This window comes from Leptidea sinapis, chromosome 32 (genome assembly GCF_905404315.1).
Source record: "Leptidea sinapis chromosome 32, ilLepSina1.1, whole genome shotgun sequence".
Taxonomy (NCBI): Eukaryota; Metazoa; Arthropoda; class Insecta; order Lepidoptera; family Pieridae; genus Leptidea; species Leptidea sinapis.
Genome location: NC_066296.1, coordinates 3,161,284 through 3,185,362, shown reverse-complemented (window position 1 = coordinate 3,185,362; position 24,079 = coordinate 3,161,284). Strand labels below are relative to the sequence as shown.

At 34.0% G+C, this 24,079-nt stretch overlaps 1 protein-coding gene across 1 annotated transcript in view; it reads left to right on the top strand.

The window, feature by feature from the left end:
- LOC126974532 (scavenger receptor class B member 1-like) overlaps positions 1-24,079 on the top strand; it is a 113,764-nt gene that overhangs the window by 59,965 nt on the left and 29,720 nt on the right. Inside the window, exon 4 of the mRNA XM_050822048.1 lies at positions 15,271-15,434. Coding sequence (XP_050678005.1) covers positions 15,271-15,434 — 164 coding nt within the window. The remainder of the gene's footprint in view (positions 1-15,270; positions 15,435-24,079) is intronic.

The window sequence follows — 24,079 nt, the reverse complement described above, 5'->3', positions numbered from 1 at the left end:
GGGGACCGAGCCTTGGGGCCTTGAGGAATCGAGCGGAGCTAGGTTACCTCTCTCGCACAAAATGGCCTTTGTTTTAATTTAGAATTTGAAGCTTTTTAATTTACAAATAACAATATAAAAAGCTGATGCCTGGTTGGTACTTGAACAATTCAATGCACTTTTGACACTACTTATTATGCTTACTACCCGGGTAAGTCGTAAGAGTTAGTTAGTCTTTTGTGGGGCGATGTATATATCCGAAAATGTTCAAAACAAATGTATTACGAAATTCAAAAGATTTGTTGAAAAACGTTTGTGTAGTAAAGGTAACTATAACATAAATGACTTTCTTAATGATACCACAGATTGGGAATGGAGCGACCGCCCTCAGGCTATTAAATAATAAGTTCAACTGTACGATATTACTATGTAACCACATTCAAAAAAAAAGCCCACTGAGTTTGTTGCGCCCGTTTTTCTCAGGTCTGAGGCATATTTTTTTAAATGGGTGGTAGTTTTTGACTTTCAATGAGTGATATCACTACCTATTTTGAATAAAAATATTTTATTTTTTTAATTTTGAAATTAACACTATCTCGTCGCGTAGTAAACTACACAAGATTGCGGTTCGTTTGTGTTACAAAAATTACAATTTGGAAATGATTTATATTTCTCCGATGAAGATGAATATTAAACAGCTGTTGGCATTCGGTCCATTTTCAAGGTATCATTTATGATATAGCACTTTCATCGCTTGCAATCTGACTTACGGCCGTTCCCAATATATCTATACTATCTACATATAGAGATAAATTACTACCTTTTATTGTCAGTAATTAGCTGTCAATAGTCTGAGGCTGTCCCAATATACCCGATGAGTCATTCTTATCGCCTTATATTGGGAGGCGTGAATTGCAATTTCCATACAAACTTCTATCGCTGGTAAGCTATAAGTCGTCCCATTGACAGACAGCGTCTACGGAGATGAGTTACCGTCATTAAGTTTATTGGGACAGAAAAGTCAACGATAGTTACGATTTTTATCTCAAGTAGGCCACAACCGGAGATAAACTGAATATTGGGAATGGCCGTTAATAATATTTTATTATTTTAGAACAAAGTTATAAATATAAGCTATATTTTAACAAGTTTGAAGAACCCAATAAGACCGAGAATACATTTAAATATTCTTAAACAAATAATTTAAGTTGTCTGTATTCATCTTCAAAAAGTCAACAGAACTTGTCTGGTGCCTGCCAAGGTAAACTGTTTGGACCAAAGCGGTACATTATTTGTAAGCCAAACTAATTGATATAAGTAGTAAATAAGATAACTATTGTAACTCAAAGTGCATAATCATTCTGAACATTTGTAAATAATTTATTTAACAACACACCTTAATTAAAATAATATATAATCACTGAGTTACTTATCCAGATCAATGACTTAGCCGGTTTGGTGGGGCGAACTATTAAAATTATAGTTAACTAAAAATCGCTCAACGCCCCAGAGTAAAGTTTTCACTTTACAAAGGTTTATCGATACTAATATTATAAATGTGCTACTACTACTACTAGGAGCTACTGAACCGATTTTGATGAAATTGTATACAGCGATAGACTAAAGCTTGAGCAAGGACATAGGTTACATTTTGTCCCGGAAAAATCCAAAAACTGAAATTCACGTCGATGAGCTAACTATAGGTACTAATAGTAGGTTTTAGTTTGCCATAGCAATCTTCCTCGAAATAAGATTCGTATAATATGTTGGTTACGAGAACAATAACGGGAACCGGAACTGGAATCGGACACGAGATAATCTTCAATTCCAAACTTGCTTATTATTTTTAAAAACCCTTTATCTACGCGGGTGAAGTCGCGGGCATCAGCTAGTTATTACATAAATTTAACATCGTATGAGCAAGCAATACGGTCACGGCTTCAACGAATCACTGTATTTCTCTCTAAGGACATTAATAGTATGCGAACTTTTAAGTATTTGGTGATAGTATCAGCGAGGTAGCAATATTACCTTCATGTTATCTACGAGGCGTATATAATACAGATGTTGTTAGTTTCTTAACTGCAAGGTAATGGTCCAGTTCTTGTAAATGTTCTTACACAATATCGTAATGACAAATTTGGATAGCTGTCCTCCAAATTATTATCATTTGTATTGTATATTGTAAGACAAGGGAAAAGGAATTAACGAAAGCAACCATTTAGATGATTTAATAAAAGTGACTGGATTAACGTGGAGACAATCTGCCCTGGACAGATCACAATTGAAAGTTTTGGAGGAGGCCTATGTCGGAAGACAAGCGAATGATGATGAAGATATAGATGAGAATATTAATAAGATTGGAATAATTCTTACATTATGTATATTGTACTAGTCGTTACATTGTTTTTTTTTTTATGAAAATAAGGGACGAGACGAGTAGGACGTTCAGCTGATGGTAATTGATACGCCATGCCCATTACAATGCAGGGCCACTCAGGATTTTTGAAAAAACCCAAAAAATCTGAGAGCCACTACAGTTGCACTCGTCACCTTGAGACATAAGATGTTAAGTGTCATTTGCCCTGTAATGTCACTAGCTACGGCGCCCTTCAGACCGGAACACAGTAATATTTTAACACTACTGCTTCACGGCAGAAATAGGCGCCGCTGCTAATTTCAATAGCAACGGCGCCCTTCAGACCGAATCACAGTATTTACACATTACTGCTTCTCGGCAGAAATAGGCGCCGTTGTGGCACACACACACAATCAAAAATATCAAAAACCAAAAGAGATTATTATGTTACTAGCTGACCCGGCAAACGTTGGCCATATAAAGTATAATTCATGCGATAGATTTATAAATAATAGCCTTTGTGTTATTCTGGTGTGTAAGCTATATTATTATAAAGTTTCATCAAAACCCATTCAGTAGTTTTTGCGTTAAAGAAGTTCAAACATACATCCAGACATACAAACTTTCACATTTATAATATTAATATGTATGTATTCATAATATACATTTAGTAAAAACGGTTATTTCAATATTACAAACATACACTCCAATTTTATTTCAATGTATAGATAATTTACACAATATTTTTATAAATTATAGCCTATATGTTATTCTGGTGTGTAAGCTATATAATTGCAAAGTTTCATAAAATTCATTCAGTAGTCTTTGCGTTACAGAAGTTCCAAAAATATATCCAGACATACAAACTTTCACATTTATAATATTAATAGGATAATAGGTTTGATCTTATTAGAAATATAATCTGTCATTTATTAACTAAGGAGAAGTTGAGAAAAGTTGTCTCTGACAATGAAATGACTACTAATGTTTCATTTTACGAATCGATGCACACCACAGAATTAAATGCAGTTAGTAACATGAATGTTCACAAAAAATATTAATAAAATGAAAACTACTGGGCCAAACTGCTTGAAATTTTTATGGAACCAAATGGCGACTATTCCGCATCAAACTAAGTATCGCGTAAATCGGTTCATAAATCTCAGCGTTGTAAGTGTACATACATAAAAAAATACCAATCGAATTGAGAACTGCCTCCTTTTTGAAGTCGGCTAAAAATAGAGGCTGGATTCATCATTAGTCTTGAATATACATATATATATATTAAGATGTATATATATTTGTGACGCCCGACAATTGTTACATCTGCTGTGGTCAAAGTAAATATACTGTGCATATTTATTTCTAGTATTGTTTGTTGGTGAAGGAAGTTCCGTGTTTACTTTTACATGACAACATTATTGTGCGTGTTTGTTAAACTAATTGACGAGAGCTATAAGTGGCTTGGCTTTTAAGTCGTAATCGATGAAACAATTGTTACATCGCATGAATTAATTACCAGTGGGAGGCTCCATTGCACAGGATACCGGCTAGATTATGGGTACCACAATGGAGCCTATTTCTGCCGTGAAGCAGTAATGTGTAAACATTAATGTGTTTCGGGCTACCGGCGCCGTACCTAGTGAAATTACTGGGCAAATGAGACTAAACATCTAATGTCTCAAAGTGTCGAGCGCAATTGTAGTGCTGCTCAGAATTTTTGTTTATTCAAGAATCCTGAGCGGTACTGCATTGTAATGGGCAGGGCTATCAATTACCAACAGCTGAACGTCCTGCTCGCCTCGTCTCTTATTTTCATAAAAAAAATTAATTCTGAATGAGACTAATAATATAAGGAAATTAGTATAAACTATTTAAATGAGTAGCTTTATTTTATATAAAAAAGTGTGTATGCACGCAAGAAGTTCTTTGGCGAAACAAAGCAAAAATCATTAAAATAATTTATTCTTCGTGCTATTCTACTTTTGAAGAAAGAACAATATTGTAAAAATCTTGCATCGATGGCTTTGACAATAAATTATTAATAATGGACGAAGAAACCAACAAAAAAATAACGAATTTCGCAAATGTCAGAATATTTTAGGAACCAACTTCACCTTCACTTTTGTGTTACAGTGATGCGCGCGCATCTTAAAATTTCACTCTCATCATATTTTCATAACGCGCCTAAACAAGTATAACTTCAAAAATAAGAGAAGAGACGAGGAGCACGAATTGATATGACCTGCCCATTACAATGCAGTGCCGCTCAGGATTCTTGAAAAACGCAAGAATTCTGAGCGGCACTACAATTGCACTCGTGACCGTGTTACATAAGATGATAAGTCTCATATACCCAGTAATTTCACTAGCAACGGTGCCCTTCAGACTGAAATAGAATAATGCTTACACATTTCTGCTTCACGGCAGAAATAGGTGCCGTTGTGGTACACATAATCTTGCCGGCATCCTGTGCAGGTAAACCTCTCACCAACTATAAATAGTGACAATATATTTCCAGGTTGAACATAATTTATTATAACGGGTGTATTGCCCCTGCTAAAATATTTTTAAGTAATATTTGAGATGATTGCATATAGGTTAGGTTATAGGTTATCTCGGGCTATTATCCGCAATTCGACGACTACAGCGCGCCTATTTTGCGTGGTCAGGTGGGCGGCTAATCCTGCCAACCCATATCCTCAAGGTATTGTATCAAACCTCTGATGTCACCCATGACCTCGGGGAGAGTCCTCGGTGACCCCAGGTGTTTGGCCCGGTATGTGGCCACACTCCTACACTCAAGAATGACGTGTGCGGCTGTTTCATCTGCCTCCATGCAGGCTCTGCACAGTGGCCTGTCGGTGACACCTATATTAAACAGATGCTTGTTAAAAGGGCTGAGACCCGTTAGTACTTGAGTTATTTTTCGTCACCTAGGTCGAGATGATTGCATTAATATATTAAATATTCCATAAGACGGACGATTTTATCAACATTTTATGTTCCTTATATTATTTAAACGAATCAATTGTGTTACCAGATTTCTTCATTGAATTGGGTACACTTAGCTTCAAACAAAGAAAATCATTAATTACTATACTGTTATGACAAACTATTATGAAAATTCTTAATTAATTTCCACTATAACTAATCGTATATTTTTCGCATTGAGATCCTTTAATATGACTCATATTTCACTGAAATGAAAAATCATATTTTTTTTTCTGACCAGGATCTCAATTCACAATTAATGCAATTTAATTTTAAAACCCGAAAAAACTTCGTTATTAAATATTTAATTCGTGCCATTAAAAACAACCCTCGCCTTCGGCTTGTTTTTCATAACCTATTTTCCACCCTTGTACCAAAATGTACTAATTAGATAGGTATTGAAGCCCACTGAGTTTCTTGCGCCCGTTCTGCTCAGGTCTGAGGGTATTGGGTAGTTTAGTAATGGATACTTTTCAACGATCAAAATTTAAAATCCTATTTTGAATAAAAAAAAAAATGTTAAGTTAGGCAAAGGTTTCAGACGTGGCAAATAATGACACGATCCACTTAAAGTTCCTTGATTTTTTTTTAATATTCTTGGGCTGGCCCTTTTCAAAAACCTCCACCGTTTCGAGGAATGTATGCCTAGGTTGATCTTGGCCAACACGGCTTCTCTAGCATATGCAGTGACTAATTCATGGAAAATCATGCATGAGTTCATTCGCGGTCAGGCAGGTTAAAAGCCTGCATTAATATCAAAGGTAATCATTTCGAATGGAATTATTTTTTGTTTAATGTTGAAACTTCAATTAATAACAAATAAAATTTTATGACGATAAGTAACTCGAACGGTTGGCTCAGTTGGTTAGAGCACCGGCGCGGAACGCCGGAGGTCGCGGGTTCGAGTCCCACATCATTCATAAAATTTTGTTTTTCAAATTTTATTTGTCTAATAATCATAGAAGTGAGGGTTATCACTTTAAAAACATAACAAATTGTTCAATTAATAAATCGATATATGTTTCATTAAGATTACATTTCATCAGAATAAATAAATGCTTTTTATTTACAACAGCAACTGTGGTTATACTAACGATGTATCTCTAGAGATTGAACTGTGGATATATTATTTTCGACGCAAGGTTGTCTTCAAATGTATTATTAATATTGACAAACTTTTATACAAATTATCTTGCCCCAAACTAGACATAGCCTGTACTATGGGTGCAAAGCAACGATATATTTAATACAATATACTTACTTAAACTTACATAAATACAAATAAATAGCCATGAGTCGGAAAAAACATTCATATTCATCATGTAAATAATTGCACCTACCGGAATTCGAACCCGCGACGTCTAAGATCAGTAGGCAGGGTCAGTAACCACTGGGCTATAGGGGTCGTCGTCTTTTTGCTGCAATTCCTTATACTCTTTTATCTAAGTGTACTTTGAGACCTATTAATTGTAACTTTACAATATGATAAAAGAGCTGACCAGACAAATGTTGCCATATCCATTAGGAACCCTGCGCCCACCCATTTTATGAACTGTCTTATTATGTAATGAAATGTCATTGACTGAATTATTTGTATTGCAATGGTATATACTTCTCCTTCTCCGTATAACCTTCTCCGAAACACGCTGCATCTTACGATATAGGAATTATTCCGATCGGTTCAGTAGTTTTAGCAGGATAATCGAAGGAAAAAATGGCTCTTCATTTATCAGTATAGATATTAATTGTAATTTTGACATTTACAAATTTTTTATCTGTAATTTAATTAAAATCAAATTAAACGTCTTGTAATGTAATTTAAGTTAAGATTGTTTTTAGATGTATGGGTGAATTGCCTGAATTATTATTATTTAAGATAGAAATATATTGCTCCGGTCTTATAAGCACAAGTGTGCAATAGATCGTGCAACCCATCATCTAAATTTGGCTTATAAGATCCAAAAGGAATTATAAAAATTCAGTAGTTATAGAAATTTATTTTCATCCTTAAAATAGAAGTATTTGTAAAACGGCGCATAGCTTCAATCCCCACTGACAATTATTATCCAAATGTTTTGAGTTTTTCTTGAATAGCCCGACTCTCGTGCCAGAGTCAGAGAATACTGGCAGAATTAACACTCAAGAAAACTCAAAACATTTGGATAATTATGGATTTCCGCAAAATAACGCCAGTTTCAATAAAATTTCCCACTGATAATGTTTCATTCAATTGACAAGGCAAATACAACTATTTATATTTGAAAACTTTCCACAAAATATCCGGATTTGTAAACCTTCATACACCGGAATGCGCATGAGCGGTGTGATTATTTTCTCAAGAATTGAAATGTAGGCCATCTGAATAATTATGATTGACTTACGATGTGTCATACGGTACACGAATTTATAATTATGTAAATAATCCTTGAGCCAATATCAATGTTAGTTCTGTAACTGTCTTGTTGCTTCTGTGATCTGTGCTGTTTGATCAGGTGATTTGTTTTTAACCGACTTCGAAAAAGGAGGAGTACTCAGACTTTCGACTGAGTGAACCGATTTTGATCAATCTTTTTTATTTGAAAGCTGGTGCTTCCCGTTGGTCCTATTGTAATTTGGTCCAGATCTGACAGAAAACCACAAGTCTTAAATTTGCTGTAAGTATATGCGCGACAAATTTAAGAATAACTCAATATCGCGCCAACTGATTTCGAAGATGTTTTTATTATTATAAAGGATATACTTCAAAGATAGTTTGGTGAGAGTTTGGTTAAGTTCTGATTGTGGGATCTATGACAAAGTAACGGAACTCTTCAATTCTTAGGATATTTTTTTTTTGTGTATTTTTCGATGGCTGGTTATTAGACTGGTGAGCATACCGGTTTCGACGTCACATTCAATGGGATTTGATGTTCAAATCTGGACATGACGCTTTTTTGTTAGCATTAAAACTTTTTGCCGCACAGCTAATGTATGGAGCTTTTCGTGCGTCAAGGCAAAGTCAAAACAACGTCATTAAACATTTATTAAGGTCTAAAATTAACACGCTTGTAAGAAAATTATGATAATTTCTATAAAGCTGAGCTGAAATGAGAAGAAGCAAGAAAATCACTCACACAAACTCTTGATTTGCCAAATTTTAAATAAAACTTATTTTATCTTAATTTGGTAAATGTTAAAAGTATTAATTTATAATCTCGATATTAAATTGCCTTTATAGAAATTAGAAAAAGTTACTCAAATAATATACTATGACAATATATTATTAAACATGAACATTGTACATTATTTGGGGTCAAATTTTGCAACTGTAGCTTCAAATGATTTGTCTGAAATTTTATAGTTGGCTTTAATGATTTAATCTCACTTAAATTATTTTAAACAAAAAGTAATGATTGTGTTTTATTAAAGATAAATTAAATTCTGTGGTTTTTAAAGAACTCTATTTTTAAATTGCAGTAAGTAAGTTGGCGAACAGACTTAGATCTGCAGCATACGCGGTTAAAAAGATTAGACAATTAACTGACATAGATACGACGCGACTAGTATACTTTAATTATATCATATTGCTATGTGGCAACGATGCCGATATTAAAACAATATTTGTGCTGCAAAAGACGGTTTTTCGCGCTATTTATAACCTAGGTCTTAAAGAATCATTGAGGGCAAAATTTAAAGAAATTAACATCTTGACTGTTGCTTCTCAATATATTTTTGATAATGTAATGTATGTTCATAGGCACATAAGTGAATTTGCTAGAAACTGTCATAACCATAATGTTAACACCAGGAACAGACATAATATACTTATAATGCTCAGTAGGCAGGATCATAGGCTATACGGGTCGTCTTCAAATGTTTGTCGCATTGTAGTTATTTTGAAAAATATTTATGTATTGATCAAAATCAAAATCAATTTATTCATGTAGGTCACGGAAATGACATTTATAAATATCAATAAATATTTTTCCTTATTGAATCTACCGCTACTTCGTAAAGGGTTGAGCTAATGAGAAGAAGTAGCAAGAAACTCATTGCCACTCTTTTATATTATCATGATTTACATTTTCATCGATTTACAAATCATTTCAATTACAATATAATATAATATTATGTTATGTGATGCAACAAACATACTCAAACGTCAAATAGTCACATAGACACAACTAGTGTTGTTTAACAGTTACTATGTGACGAGTTATTTGTCAATCTATTCATTTAAAGTTCCGCTTATGTTTAAAACGTAGGTACAGGAACAAGAAAAAAGGCAATAAAACAGTTTTACACGGAACCTCACTCAGGATCTCAAAGTATTTTGTATTTCCTGTTTCCTTTAGGTATTTATTTAATAACCAAATGGTTTTTTTTCATTTGCGAGAGACTTTTCAGACTTAATGATTAGGGTGTGAATGGCGATATTGTTATCGTTAAGAATTTCAAATTTGTTATAGCGCAAATAAATATTTACCGCCTCATCTTTAAATATATAAAAGATACTCGTATTTCCAACTTTATATTGACTCATCACGATATCTCTGGAGCCATAAAGCGTAGAGACTTAAAATTTGGTAGGAATATTCCCTTAGCCACGGAATTTACGATATTCCACCCGCAAGAATTGTCTTTTATTACTAGCTGACCCAGCAATCGTTGTATTGCCAATTTTTTTTTATGAAAATAAGGGACGAGACGAGCAGGACGTTCAACTGATGGTAATTGATACGCCCTGCCCATTACAGTGCAGTGCCGCTCAGGATTCTTGAAAAACCCCAAAAATTCTGAGCGGCACTACAACTGCGCTCGTCACCTTGAGACATAAGATGTTAAGTCTCACTTGCCAATTAAAGTAATAAAAAAAATCAATAATTAAATTTTTTGGGACATACAAAATAGATCAAGAAATCGTGATAGAATAATTGTTAATATATTCAATTGCCATCTTGCAACCCTAATGCGGATCTGTGGATGGAATAGAATAATATAAAATCGCGATACAAAAATAGGTGTTGATAAGGGAAAATTTAAAGTTGTATGTATTTTAATAAATAAGTAATTTTTTTTTTGAAATAAAAATATTTAGGGTTGGGTCGCCATTATCATTTAGGGGTATGAAAAATAAATGTTAGCCGATTCTCAGGCCTACCCGATATGCACACAAAATTTCATACAAATCGGTTCAGCCGTTTTGGAGGAGGTTGGTAACAAACACCGCAACACGAGAATTTTATATTATGCTAGCCGTTCCAGCCAGCTTCGCTGGGTGAATTTAAAAATGAAATAAATTAATGAATGTACGGTGGAATTAGAAAAATAAGTAGCCATAAACCATCTAGGATAAATTTCGTATCGAATGGTGGTAGTTTCATGATGATACGATCAGTGGTTTAGGCGTGATTGGGCCTCAAACAAAGACCATTTCCATTGTATATATAATATAGATTTTATATTATACTAGCTGACCCGACAGACGTTGTACTGTACGTCATAATAAATAAAATACTGATTTTTATGAATTTGTCAATAATATTTCATAACATCAAGAATTATATCGTAAAATATACTTCCTGTTGTTATAATGAAATTGTTTCACAGCAGAACTGTCAAACCGTGCGTCAATAAATTCTCTCATAGAAAATATGTCCATACAAAATAAATATTAGAATTAAAAATAATTATGGGTCTCAAATCGATATAAAAACTATCCTATCTCTCAAGTTGGACTAAACTGCACTCGATAAAGTAATCCCCATTAAAATCCGTTCATTAGCTTAGGAGTCCATCGCGGACAAACGACGTGTCACGTAATTTATATATATTAAGATAATATAGATTTTATATCTTTATATATATAATTCTTGTGTGCGTGTGTATGTCACTGAACTCCTAGACAGCTGGACCGATTTTATTGAAACTTTCTGTGTGTCTTCAGGTGGATTCGAGAATGGTTTAGATTCACAATTGAACTACCTCCTGAACGGCTGGACCGATTTTGATGAGATTTTTGTGTATTCCAGTGAATTTGAGATTGATGTGTGTCTTTGGGTGGATTCAAGAATGGTTTACATTCACAATTGAACTACCTCCAAAACGGCTAAACCGATTTTGATGATATTTTTGTGTGTTCCAGTGTATTTGAGATTGGTTTAGATTCTCAATTCCGTCCATATAGTGTATTTTAGTGGACTCCTCCTAACGGCTGGACCGATTTTTCATATTTAAGACGTGTGTCCGAAATTTCCGACAGGGCAACGTCTGTTGGGTCCACTAGTTATAATATAAGATTAGTGTTTTATGATTGTCGCTACATTTTTACATATTGTTATATATAGTGCTCTCTGTTATTAGTTATATTTTTTGCAACAATGCAGTTCCAAAAAAAATTTTTTACACTCAATTCTTGATAAGTGTGATTCGGCTCTTACATAGATTACTTGACACTTTTGCACATCAACTACCTCCTACCAGGGTGGGACCGACCAACTACTTTGCAGCGCCCCGAAGATTGTAGTAACTTAATCACTGATATGAGTTATGCTATTAAGCTTTTTACTTATTTAAGTAAAAGCTTAATAGTAAATCTTTACTATCTAAATACAGTTTGATAAATAATCAATTAGAAGGTCGTGAAAACTGCTAAGGATTCCACAGATTTTTAATTTATGTAGAAAATGGTGATGGAAACGGTGTCAAATGCTTTCTGATGAAGGAAAAAGACCACACCCCAATTGACAGACTCAATCTATTTATTCAGTTATTAAAATTGGTTCAACACGAAAAACAAAATTAATTTTAATTGCTGTTTTTACACGCTTTTTAGTAGCTTCACATGTATGTAGTATATTTGTTTGTAAACGACTCATTTGGGCGCGATTTTAAACCCACTTTAAACGGCCAGATTTCGTTCAAAGTTCGTAGATATATCGAGGACTGATGACAATACATTAATTTGATAAAATTATTCAATTTATCAATTTGCAAAATTAGATTTTTGTTAATAATTTAGTTTGGTTTTCTATAGAAGCGTGTTTTTTAGTTTTTCTTAACTACTACTTTTTGTATAAATTTTACTTTAACAAAAATTACCTCGGAACAGAATGTATTCCTTAATAAAAGAATGTTTGCTAAAAGAGCACGCGGGCTTGCAAGATTGACTTACAAGAGAAACTTGATATTATCAGATCATCTACCTAACGCAAATCAAATACCGGTTCGAACTTCGTACGTCATTGAAGTAACATGCGACAGAAGAGTTCACGATCTGATTCTTATCGTCCGCAACACAAACACATACACAGCATGCATTGGGATACATAATATTCACCTGTACAGCCTTTATTTCCTTTCTGGCCCAGCCAAATTCTATAAAATGGGTTTACTTTATTTCCTACTATCTGATACCCGCGACTTCGTTCGCGTAGATAAAGGGTTTTTAAAAAAAATAGGCAAGTTTGGAATTGAAGATTATCTCACGTCCCATTCCAGTTCCGGTTACCGTTTTCGCTCCCGTTCCCAACATATTATATGAATCTTATTAGCAAACTAAACCTATTATTGGTATAGTTATAGCTCATCGACGTGAATTTCAGTTTTTCACAAATCATGCGGGAACCTTGGATTTTTCCGGGATAAAATGTAGCCTATGTCCTTTCCTAAGCTCTAGTCTATCGCTGTACCAAATTTCATCAAAATCGGTTTAGTAGCTCCGGCGTAACAAACAAACTTACTTTCACATTGACAATATTAGTAGAGATGTATTTCATTCCTAGATTTGATCTACGGGATGGGCTAATTATATAGTCTTGACGTGATTGTTGAGTATTGATTAATAAAGATATAAATAGGCATGGTCTTAATAAGGCATGGCGGGCCATGTGTAATTTTGCACCAGGGGGAGGCTCCTTTGCACTGGATATCGGCTAGATTATGGGTACCCACAACGGCGCCTATTTCTGCCGTGATGCTGCTAAGATATTAAAAAATCCTAATTTTTACTATCCCGGTAGGAAAAACGTCTATATGCTTAAGATAATTCTGGAATCTATAGTAACTCCAAGCTATTTAGTTAGACTCTAATGCAGTCATATTGAAATAGTATGTAGCGCCGGACAAGTATGGACTATTAAATTAATATTTTCGGCTAGTTGGGTGCTATTGCTCAATCAAAAGCTTATCTATGTGTTAGACAGACTTACGGTAAGCAAATTGATATCAAGCCAATTTATATCTGATGCTATAATGACATACTCCGCATAAGAAACTACTTTGCCCCATCAAACAGGTACGCAGTATCATCAGCATATTAAAAATAGGGTGGGTCCGAGCATACTACTTTGCAGCGCCCCCAAGACTTGTAATAATTTCATCACTGATATGGGTTGTAATATTTACTTAGGTTTACTAACTAACTACTTATATGATAAATAATCAGTATAGAAGGTCGTGAAAACTCCCAAGGATTCCATCGATTTTCAATGTATGTAGAAGAATGGTGACGGAAATGGTGTCAAATGCTTCTTTAAGATCTTGAAATATACAAAGGCCTTGTTTCTTTTTACTATTTCTAATCTTTTGTTATATTTTTGTCAGTATTGTTATTAGATTGTATATTCCGTACTTTTGCCAAGACGAAAGCCGTACTAAGAACCGAAAATCAAGTTATATTTCTTTAAATAATTCAATAGCCTTAAGTTAATAATGTCAAAATTATTGAATTGTATAATTGAAAAATAAATTTTTTCAAATACTTTAGAAATATAATTTAAACTAAGATCGGACGGTAGTTATTAATGTCGTTTCTGTCTCCATTCATAATAATGTCTATAATTCACCCCGTGTTTATACACGTGGACATACGCCATTTGAGTAGAAAAGGAAAAATACAATCAAATCAAAGCAGAGAATGCTCAGCCAATGAATTGTTGGAACTAGTTCTGTGCTATTTTGACAAATTTCGTAGGAATGTTCTCCCAACCTGAGGAAGTTTGTGCCTTAGTAATCAATTTTAAGATTGGCAATATTTGAATTAATAAAAGTATTTCACAATATTGTTATATTTTATACATTTTTATATGTTTTCCTTATGTTTAGTATTGAACAATTTTATAGTGTTTTATGTGTTAATATGTCACATTAATACTTATATTCCAAAATAATATTGCTATACCTTTTTAAAAATGAATTAAGTACATACGTTAAAACTTGTATGACCATAAAGTCAACGAGATATTTTTGTATTTTACTATCTACCTATTTCATTGTCTTGTTTATGAATTTTATATTGTTTTATATCTAAATATATTAGAAAGATATTATTAGTCTAAGTAAAATAATTGTTCTTAAGTGATTATGTACAGTATCTATTGTGTTCGATTTTAAGCTTATGGTAAATAAAGACCTTTATAAAACTAAACTAACTTAACGAAGGGAAAATTTGGTGAGGTTAATAATAATTATATACGAAATACAACTATGCTTACACACACAAGAGTAACAGATGTCTTTAAGGCTGAGATCTATAGAGCGTAGTAGGCTTTTCTCAGACTTAACTCACTTAAAACTAAGCTGATTTCAAGCTTCGTACAATCTTTGATTTCGTTTTTATAGTAATTTGGCGGCTGAAAGTAGGTATACTGATCTTAAGGTAAGACAGCCTAATGCAAAAGCCAAGTTCGTGTTTTATCACACTCAGCTAAGTTTTATGTAAGTAAAGTCTGAGCAAAGTCTAACTATGCTCTATAGATCTCAGCCTTAATCTCATTAAATAAGTGCTGAGCATAAAAAAATTTTACTTCAAACATAATATTGCAATAAAATATGGCAATTCAGTTTTCGAGAAAAAACCTGAATGATTAAGTAAACTTTATTTGATAAGCGGGTGGGTGAAGGTCGCTTCCTACTCGGATCCTGGACTATATTATTGACTGGTTATAATTTTTTGACAGTTCGTCGATATAAAAGAAGGAAAATTCGTGTACAAGATGTGGAAGGAACCCACGTACGAGATATTCTCCGACATCTACATCTTCAACTACACCAACGTGCCGGAGTTCCTCAGCGGGAAGGATAAGCAGCTTAGGGTTGACGAAATTGGCCCTTACAAGTTTCAGTAAGATTTTATACTTTTTATAAAGAGATTTTTTTAAGGGAGAGGAGAACCAACGAGTGTGTTACTTATTGTAAGTGATTATTGTCACCCTTTATTATTATAAATATCCGGACGACCGAGCCTTGCTCGGATTTTAAAGAATGTACAAGAGTTGAGCAAAAAAAACTAATAGGACATCTGGATTCGAACCGGGGTCTTCTGGTTTCCGGATCACCCGTTTTTTATTCCGACCACACTGAGGTGCTTATTTAGGCGACAGTGCCCAGTTAGCATCCTGGTGAGTATGCATAGATTTATCCTGCTCAATGATAGGGCTTCATTCGCGTTTCTATAATTGTCATCTTTACTCTTTGAATCACCAGAGGAATCCCAGGAGCATTGCCGGCCTTTTATGTCTTTAATAAAATATCATTTCATGGGATAAGGATTAATATTATTGTGTTTATTGTTATTTGTATTAATAATATGGTTTGATATTGACTTTAATTAACTTTTAAAATTTTAAAAAGTAGTTATAGTGTCATAACTACAGTAGTTGGACATATGGTATCGCGGACTTTTTTGTAGGTACGTTCAATGATACTATAGAACATTTTCTATTCTATCATCAATACTTTCCGCAGCATACGCGATGACAGATTTCTTATCAAAAATTTTTTCACACCTTGGGTTATATTATTTCATTTTTATTAGATACCTCTATTTTTTTTTTGAAAATGTAATATAGACTATATCACTCAGTGAAGATGCGCGAAGAAGTGAAACAATTTTTGAAATCGGTATTAGTTGTTTTTGTGTGAAAACATTACAAACATACATACAAAAACACAAATTTTTCATCTTTGTAGTATCTGTAAGGACTAGTCACACCGGGCCATTCTTCACTCGCCTGTTCATACAACTTTGTGTTTATAATTCAAAGTGATAGATTAAGTTTAGGAGATTTGTAATTTTGGACAAACGCACGTTTTTATATACTTTATATTATATACATTCACCATACGTATGCGTAGCGTTTATTCTCGGTCGTTTCTCAAGGTCGTTTCCTCCACGCAACTTTAAATATTCTCACGAATATCTAAACTAGTTTCCAGGTCGATATAACATGGGAATTTTTAAAAATGCGAGTATTAAACGCAAGGAATGTAAACCTACTTAATAGGTTCTCTGCTTTGCTTTTAGCATCAAAGGAATTAGCGATATGTCCGTTGTTCATTAGGCACTCGTCACTAAACCATTAAACTAAATCAGTAAAGAAATACGGTTGACTTCTTTTTTAATGTCTATTTATACGAATACCTCGTCCCAAATACCACAGTGTCTGAAGACGAAGGTTTTCAACCAGTGTATGTTGCCAGTGATGACTTTCGGTGCGCAGACGTGGTCGCTAATGGAGAGGGCTATGCTCTGAGTTTCCCTGCGAGATCGAATCAGAAATGAGGAGATCCGTAGGAGGACTAAAGTCACCGATATAGCGCAAATGTCTCCGAAACTAAAGTGGCACAGGACAGAGCACGGACAGATGGCCGGTGGGACAGAAAAGTCCTCGAATGGTGACCACGTACCGGAAGACGCAGTGTTGGTAAGCCCCCCCTCAAGATGGACCGACGATCTTATCATGATCGCCGGAATACGTTGGATGAGGGTAGCGCAGGACCGATGGTCATGGAAAATTTGAGGGAGGTCTTTGTCCAGAAGTGAACGTATTTCGGCTGATGATGATGATACGAGTACCTCAATAGATTAAATAGCATCAGTAGATTATATCAGTAACTTTAAGTAGGGTTTGATCATGGGTTTTTGTCTTATTACATGTCGATGAAGGAAATATACAACCAAAAAACATATATCCGAAATAATCAAAAATATTAAAACCAACTGAATTAAAAAAAAAAACCACAGATATGTATAACTGGGAATATAATATGTACCAAACAGAAAACTTAAATGATATGGTCAATACATTTGACAATCAATTACTGCGCATTTTTGATAAATTGGCCCAACTTAAACGTGTATGCATTAAAGAAAGACGTTATCCTTGGATAACCTTTAATATAAAAATAATGATGAAACTTCGAGATAAAACATTTATTAGAGCCCAAAAGACCAACATTGAAGCCCACTTAGCTTTTTACAAAAGTCTCCGAAACACGGTATGCACTGCTATAAAAAATGAAAAAAGGCATACTATAACATACACATAAACAAAAATATAAGAAATCCTCAATTGCTTTGGCTACTCATAAAAAATAATTTAAACGTTAACTGTAAAAAGATCGATTTTATATTGCCTGATAACCTAAAAGACCCCAATCTTTTAAATAACCATTTTCTTACAGTGCCTAGTAATAAAAGTTTTACTGAAAAATATATAAACTTTTACAAGAATCACAAATTTAGGGACTCCAACTTCAGCTTGAAAACTGTCACAGAGCTTGATATCCATAAGCACATTAAATCACTAACCTCAAACGCAACTGGACATGATGGTATCTTACTTGAAATGGTTTTAGCTATACTAGATTACACCTTGCAAATAATAACCACAATAGTGAACACGTCAATTTTAACTAGTACTCTTCCAAGCAAGTGGCGTCAGGCCATCATCAAGCCTATCCCAAAAACAAATAACCCGAATAACCTCAAGGACATACGGCCTATCAGTATATTACCATGCTTGTCTAAAATATTAGAAAAAGTAGTTTCTGAACAACTTAGAACGTATCTGGAATCAATGAACATCTTACCAGATCTGCAGTCCCGGTTTAGGAAACAGAGAGGTACCGCGACTGCTCTCATTAATGTAGTTGATGACATTTTGACTGCTCAGGACAAAGGAGGGTTCTATGTTAGTGTTTCTGGACTATACTAAAGCATTCGACTGTTTAAGTGTATCGTTGCTTCTTTCCAAGCTATAATATTAAGGTTTTTCTACAGCAACATTATTATGGTTCAAAAGCAAAGAACTGAAAAATCGCATGCAAGCAGTAGACGTAAGACATGAGAACGGCAATGTCTATCGGTCAGAGTGTAGTAAGGTTGAAAGAGGTATTCCGCAAGGATCTATAATAGGCCCTATCTTATTTATTATTTAAACTGCGGATATCATACAGGAAATAAAACACTGCAATTATCATATATACGCAAATAATATACAATTATATATCTCATTTCAGCCAGAAAATACACGTTCAGCTATGGTAGAACTAAATAACGACTCAGAACGTATCGTACTATGTTCAGGAGGTCTACTCGCAAAATCGACAACGATACATTCGGAACGATACGATAATACTCCGAATATATCGCAACTACCCTACTCTAACAAATGTTCGAATTCCTTATCGTTTATCATTATCATAGACTAATATTTTGATTTTTTTACGATGTTAGTGTGAATGAAATATGTTCAAACCTAAACATTATCTGTGCTACGTCGCTGTTAAGTGTCAAAAGTCAAAACATAGTTTACGCGCTAAGGACCATGCCAGACTCTGCACCACCAATTTGGTATCATTAACACATAATGTTAATATATGACCATTTAAAATTGAATAAATAATACAAAACTCGCGGATAATAAAATGTAAAAAAAAGTAACTCAACCCGTCGACTTCCTATTGCTCAGGCGGCCATTTGCATTATTTCTACGCATAAACGATCAACAAAATGACTTAAATGACTTAGTAGTAAAAAAATCACATTTAATTATTTCAATAATATTAAGTATGTATATTGTATGGCAAATATATATATATATACAACTTGAAACGATATTAGCATCGACAGCCTAGAAGGTGTCGTTGAGATTATCGTTAAAGTGACGTTTGATTATTTGTGAAATTCGAATATCTGACATTTTCAACTAAGAGAAGGGTTAGGACCGATAATATCGAATAATGTTTCGTTCGTTCAATCATCGTTTCGACATTGAATACGATGTAACTAATAGTAGGATTCGACACGACTAATGCCACGATTTATCGAATATCGATTTTAGGAGTAGGTCCCCTGAATCGAATCGCCTAGTCCTAAATTCGAGTAAAACAAAATTCATGATACTTGGTACCGAACGGCAAATAAATGCAATATCACACTTCGACCCTGACATACAAATAAAGGGAGAGAGTATACAACGAGTTACCGAGGCGTGCAATATGGGGGTTCTAAAGGATGAAAGGCTTCGTTTCGAAAAGCACGTTCTAAGTATTTCTCAGAATTGCTTCTACCGTTTAAAGATTCTTTATCGCATAAGAGATTTTATTTTTCCTGTAGTGCGCATTAAGCTATGCGAAGCCCTGGTCTTAGCCAAGTTTAATTATGCTGATACAGTAGTAGGTAGGGCCACGCTTACTTGCACAAACTAAGAATTTAATACAACGTGTGCAAAACGCATGTGCAGGCTACTTCTTCGACATTCCACGGCGTGCTCACGTAACTTATTTAAATAATAATAAATTTTAAAAATTGGATTATCGGACGCATTTACACTTTGCTTCGCTTCGCTTCTTTTCGGTATAATAAATTATAAAGTACCGCCATATCTTTATAGTAATAATATAGTGCAGCTTTCCGTTTACAGCCACTAAATGCTGAATTGACTTGCTACCTCCTCTTTGTGACCTGAAAAAAAATTCGAGTTTCAAATTAAAATATAAGACTCTTTTATTTCAGAAACAAATAAGCAATCAATAACCCATAAGTCTTAGAAAAAACAGTAACTTAGATTTATATTACTTGAAACACCCTGGATCCTTACAAATTTAATTTATAATATTATATTCCCATGCATCGATATTGTGACAACCGACTATTATTGTTTAAAATTATTCTGAAAATATTTGAACTTAAATTAATGTTACCTTTTTGTTATGGCCAAATAGCGTGTCTATTATCAATTTATTTTTATTTCTTCTTATTTTCATTATATCCTGTGTCCGCGAAGTTTTACAACTATCAACAATAAACTAGAGCTGTGTTGCAACTTGTAGCTGTGTTATTGCAGTCGCTGTCCGTGCTGCCAAACACGGTGCCTACTGAAAATCAGTGTCGAGTCTCTGAAGGCTCGACGTATACTGAGTGGGCCTCCGATTGGCAATACTAAAGTGATTGCACTCCTCAATCTAATTGTTTTATTTATTTTAATTTTACTATGTCTGTTTTAATTATTTTTTAAGTTGTTTTTATAGTCTAAGTTTAGTTTGCTTAAGTTATAATTTTAGTTTAATATATTATGGTAAAATCACGTTTTTGTTAAAGGTTCTCCCTTATTATATTATAACTAGCTGACCCAGCAAACGTTGTATTGCTGATATTAAAATCGCGATACAATAGTAACTCTTGATCGTAGATGGGTGAAAATTTGAAGTTGTATGTATTTTTATATTTTTTTTATAATTTTCAAAAAAATTAAAACAAAATAATCGTGTGGACCACGTTTAACATTTAGGGGGATGAAAAATAGATGTTGTCCGATTCTCAGACCTACCCAAAATGCAATCAAATTTTTCATGAGAATCGGTGAAGCCGTTTCGGAGGAGTTCAATGTTTAACACCATGACACGAGAATTTTATATATTAGATTTACGACCTATTTTTAGTAGTGTAATTATGTTGCCAATAAATATTATTATTATTATTATATGGAGCCATTTTATTCCGCTGTGTGTTCACATGCAAAGCTAATTAATCTAGTACATATTTGATCTGATATTGAGAATGTAATGTTGCACTTTGCGCGTGTCATTTTCATGAAAATAAATCAAATTTTCATAATATTAATACGTCATCTACGATTTTTTTCTCAATTATCATAACATTTGAAACGAAAAAGAATTATCTTTCTATTACATAGTAGACTTTGGCAATATTATGAACAACTCTTTAAAATAAGTTTTAGGAAAATTAAAATTATATTTTAAACGCTATTAAATAAGGCGTAGGAGAGTTAAATAATTTTAAGCGGAAGGTGCAGAACACCTCGAGATCAAAAATTCAAACAGGCAAGAAAATTCTCCATAAGAAACACTTCATCATTTAGATAACGCGATGATTGAATTGTATTTAAATACAGTTTTTGTTTATATGTTGTATGAATATTTTTTGCTTGTAACATCCGACTAATACGTGTCAGACTAATGTGTTTGTGTTGTCAAGTCACGTGTTATTTGACCTGACAAGGACCCTGTGCTGAGTTACTAGGTGTCTTTTAACTTGTGGTATTCAAAAGAAGAATGCTGCATTCGTAACCGCAAACAACTAATTATCAAGTTGAGAATGTTCTTAGGGCACACTAAAAGTTTTGCGTAACTTACAAAAACAACATGTTATAACCAAAATATTATGTTTATTGCTTTTCAAAATACTCTCCTTTACATTTTAAACATTTTTTCATGCGATCGAACCATTAAAACTGGAGGACCACAGAGTAGGCATGTTTTCTACGTGCTATTAATGGCTCTTCGGAATTGGTAAAAGTAAAAACTCACCAAATCTTTGATTTTGGGGAAAATGCAAAAATCACAGGGTGCTAGGTCGGTGTTATGTGCAGGATGGGTGACGAGTTGTACTTTTTCGGAAGCTAATAATTACTTAATTTTGGTGGCCGTGTGTGAAGAAGCGTTGCCATGATGTAGGAGAACGCGGCTTCTTGGTCGTCTTTCGCGAACTTTTTTAACACCCTGGATAAATAAATAGTAGAATACCTCAGCATTAACACTCTTTTGATCTTCAAGTAGAATTGTGCAGATGGGACACGCAGCTGAGAAAATAAACGCGATAATATTGTTACCAACGTTTCTCGCCTGCCTCACTTTTGTTGGCCTGGTCTCATTTTCAAACATCCATTCACAAGATTGCTGTTTATTTTCGGGTTCACAACAATAACCCCGATATTAAACCTGACCTATCTACAATTCAGCAAACCTCACGGTGCTCAAGCAAGGTGCTTCTCTCCCAAAAGCATTTTGAAGACGAGCGGCACAGTCTTGCGGAGAGAGAGAGAGAACTTTTAAAATCATAAAAAATCATCGCTCTAAAATCTTTTCGAGATAATTCAATTTTCGTTGCGTACAACTTTGATGTGTGATAAAAAACTATTGACAAATGATTTCCCGCCAATTGTTTTTTTTTTTTCATTACTAAGAAGGTTGCAACGTTTCAAAAAATATAACATTCGAAATTCAAATAGTTCCGATTAGCTAGAAGTGGAAAACTTTTAGTGTGCCCTATGTTTACCATCGGTTAGTGAAATCTATACTAATATAAATAGGCTATATTTGATTTGCCCGAGACTCCGACCGCATTTAATACGTAATCACGCATCTCTGAGAAATCTCCAGAACTTTGGAATTTTCTTATTTCCTTTCCTACCAAAGGCAATATATAATAGTACAAGTACCGAAGTCTCACTCCGAAAAATGAATTAAAGAAATAGGGACTCTTGCGGTCATACAATAAGGTGTCATTGAGATCGCACTAACCTACATTATTTTTCACCTGAAAGTTGCCTCTCTTTCTATCGCGTGACTCTTAACTCTTCTGACGACTTTAGGGTTGACTTCTTTACCTAAAACGCCCTGAAGTGAAAGACTCCCTGTTCGTACGCCCTGTTCGTAGTTTTAGATGAATTTTCTAAAAACCTAGACATCACCATTATATTATAGAATAAGACAATCATCGTCTCAAATATCAATAAGCAGAATAACAATGAGTCTAGTTTTATATTGAATGTATGCGCATTGTGGTACGAGTATGAGACTCGGAAGAAGAAAAGTGACGCGGTGACACTCATATTTCCATTTTGAAATCAATGCAGTTTTCACGAGCTGAAATAAACACCATTACCTCAAACAGTTCTTGCTAACTTCCTAACCAAACCAGATTATTTCCTACTAGCTGATGCCTTCGAATTCGTCCGCGTAGATAAAGGGTTTTTAAAAATAATAAGCAAGTTTAGAATTGAAGATAATTTCATGTCCTATTCCAGTTCTAGTACCCGTTTTCGCTCCCGTTCCCTAAATACGAATCTTATTTCGATGATGATTGCTATGGCAAACTAAACCTACTATTGGTATGATTATAGATCATCGACGTGAATTTCAGTTTTACAGAAACCCCTCGGGAACCATGGATCTTTCCGGGACAAAAAGTGTGGCCGATGTTCTTTCCAAAGCTCTAGTCTATCGCTGTACCAAATTTCATTTTAATCGGTTCAATTACTGCGGCGTTAAAGCGTAACAAACAAACTTACATTCACATTTGTAATATTAATAGGGATATTAGGAATTTATATATAAATTGATTGCGATTGCCAATGAAGTTTTCACTTCCGCCGTGCGGTTTATTTTTAAATATATATTATGTAGAGATAACAGTTAAAGTCCCATCTTCAGGTCATTGACTTTATTTTAACAAAACCGGCTGGCTTCCATTTTCAGATGATTTTATTTGCTCTTAAAATAACTTAAATATTCAAAATATCAAATGTCACCTTCATACAAACGATTGGATTTGAATAAAGCAAAAAATATCTTTGAAAAATATTTATAGCAGTAACAAGTATTGTACGAACATAGATATGACTTTCTGTTACGTAAGGAACACTTGTACCAGAAAGCCACTCTCTTCCATATCAATAGATT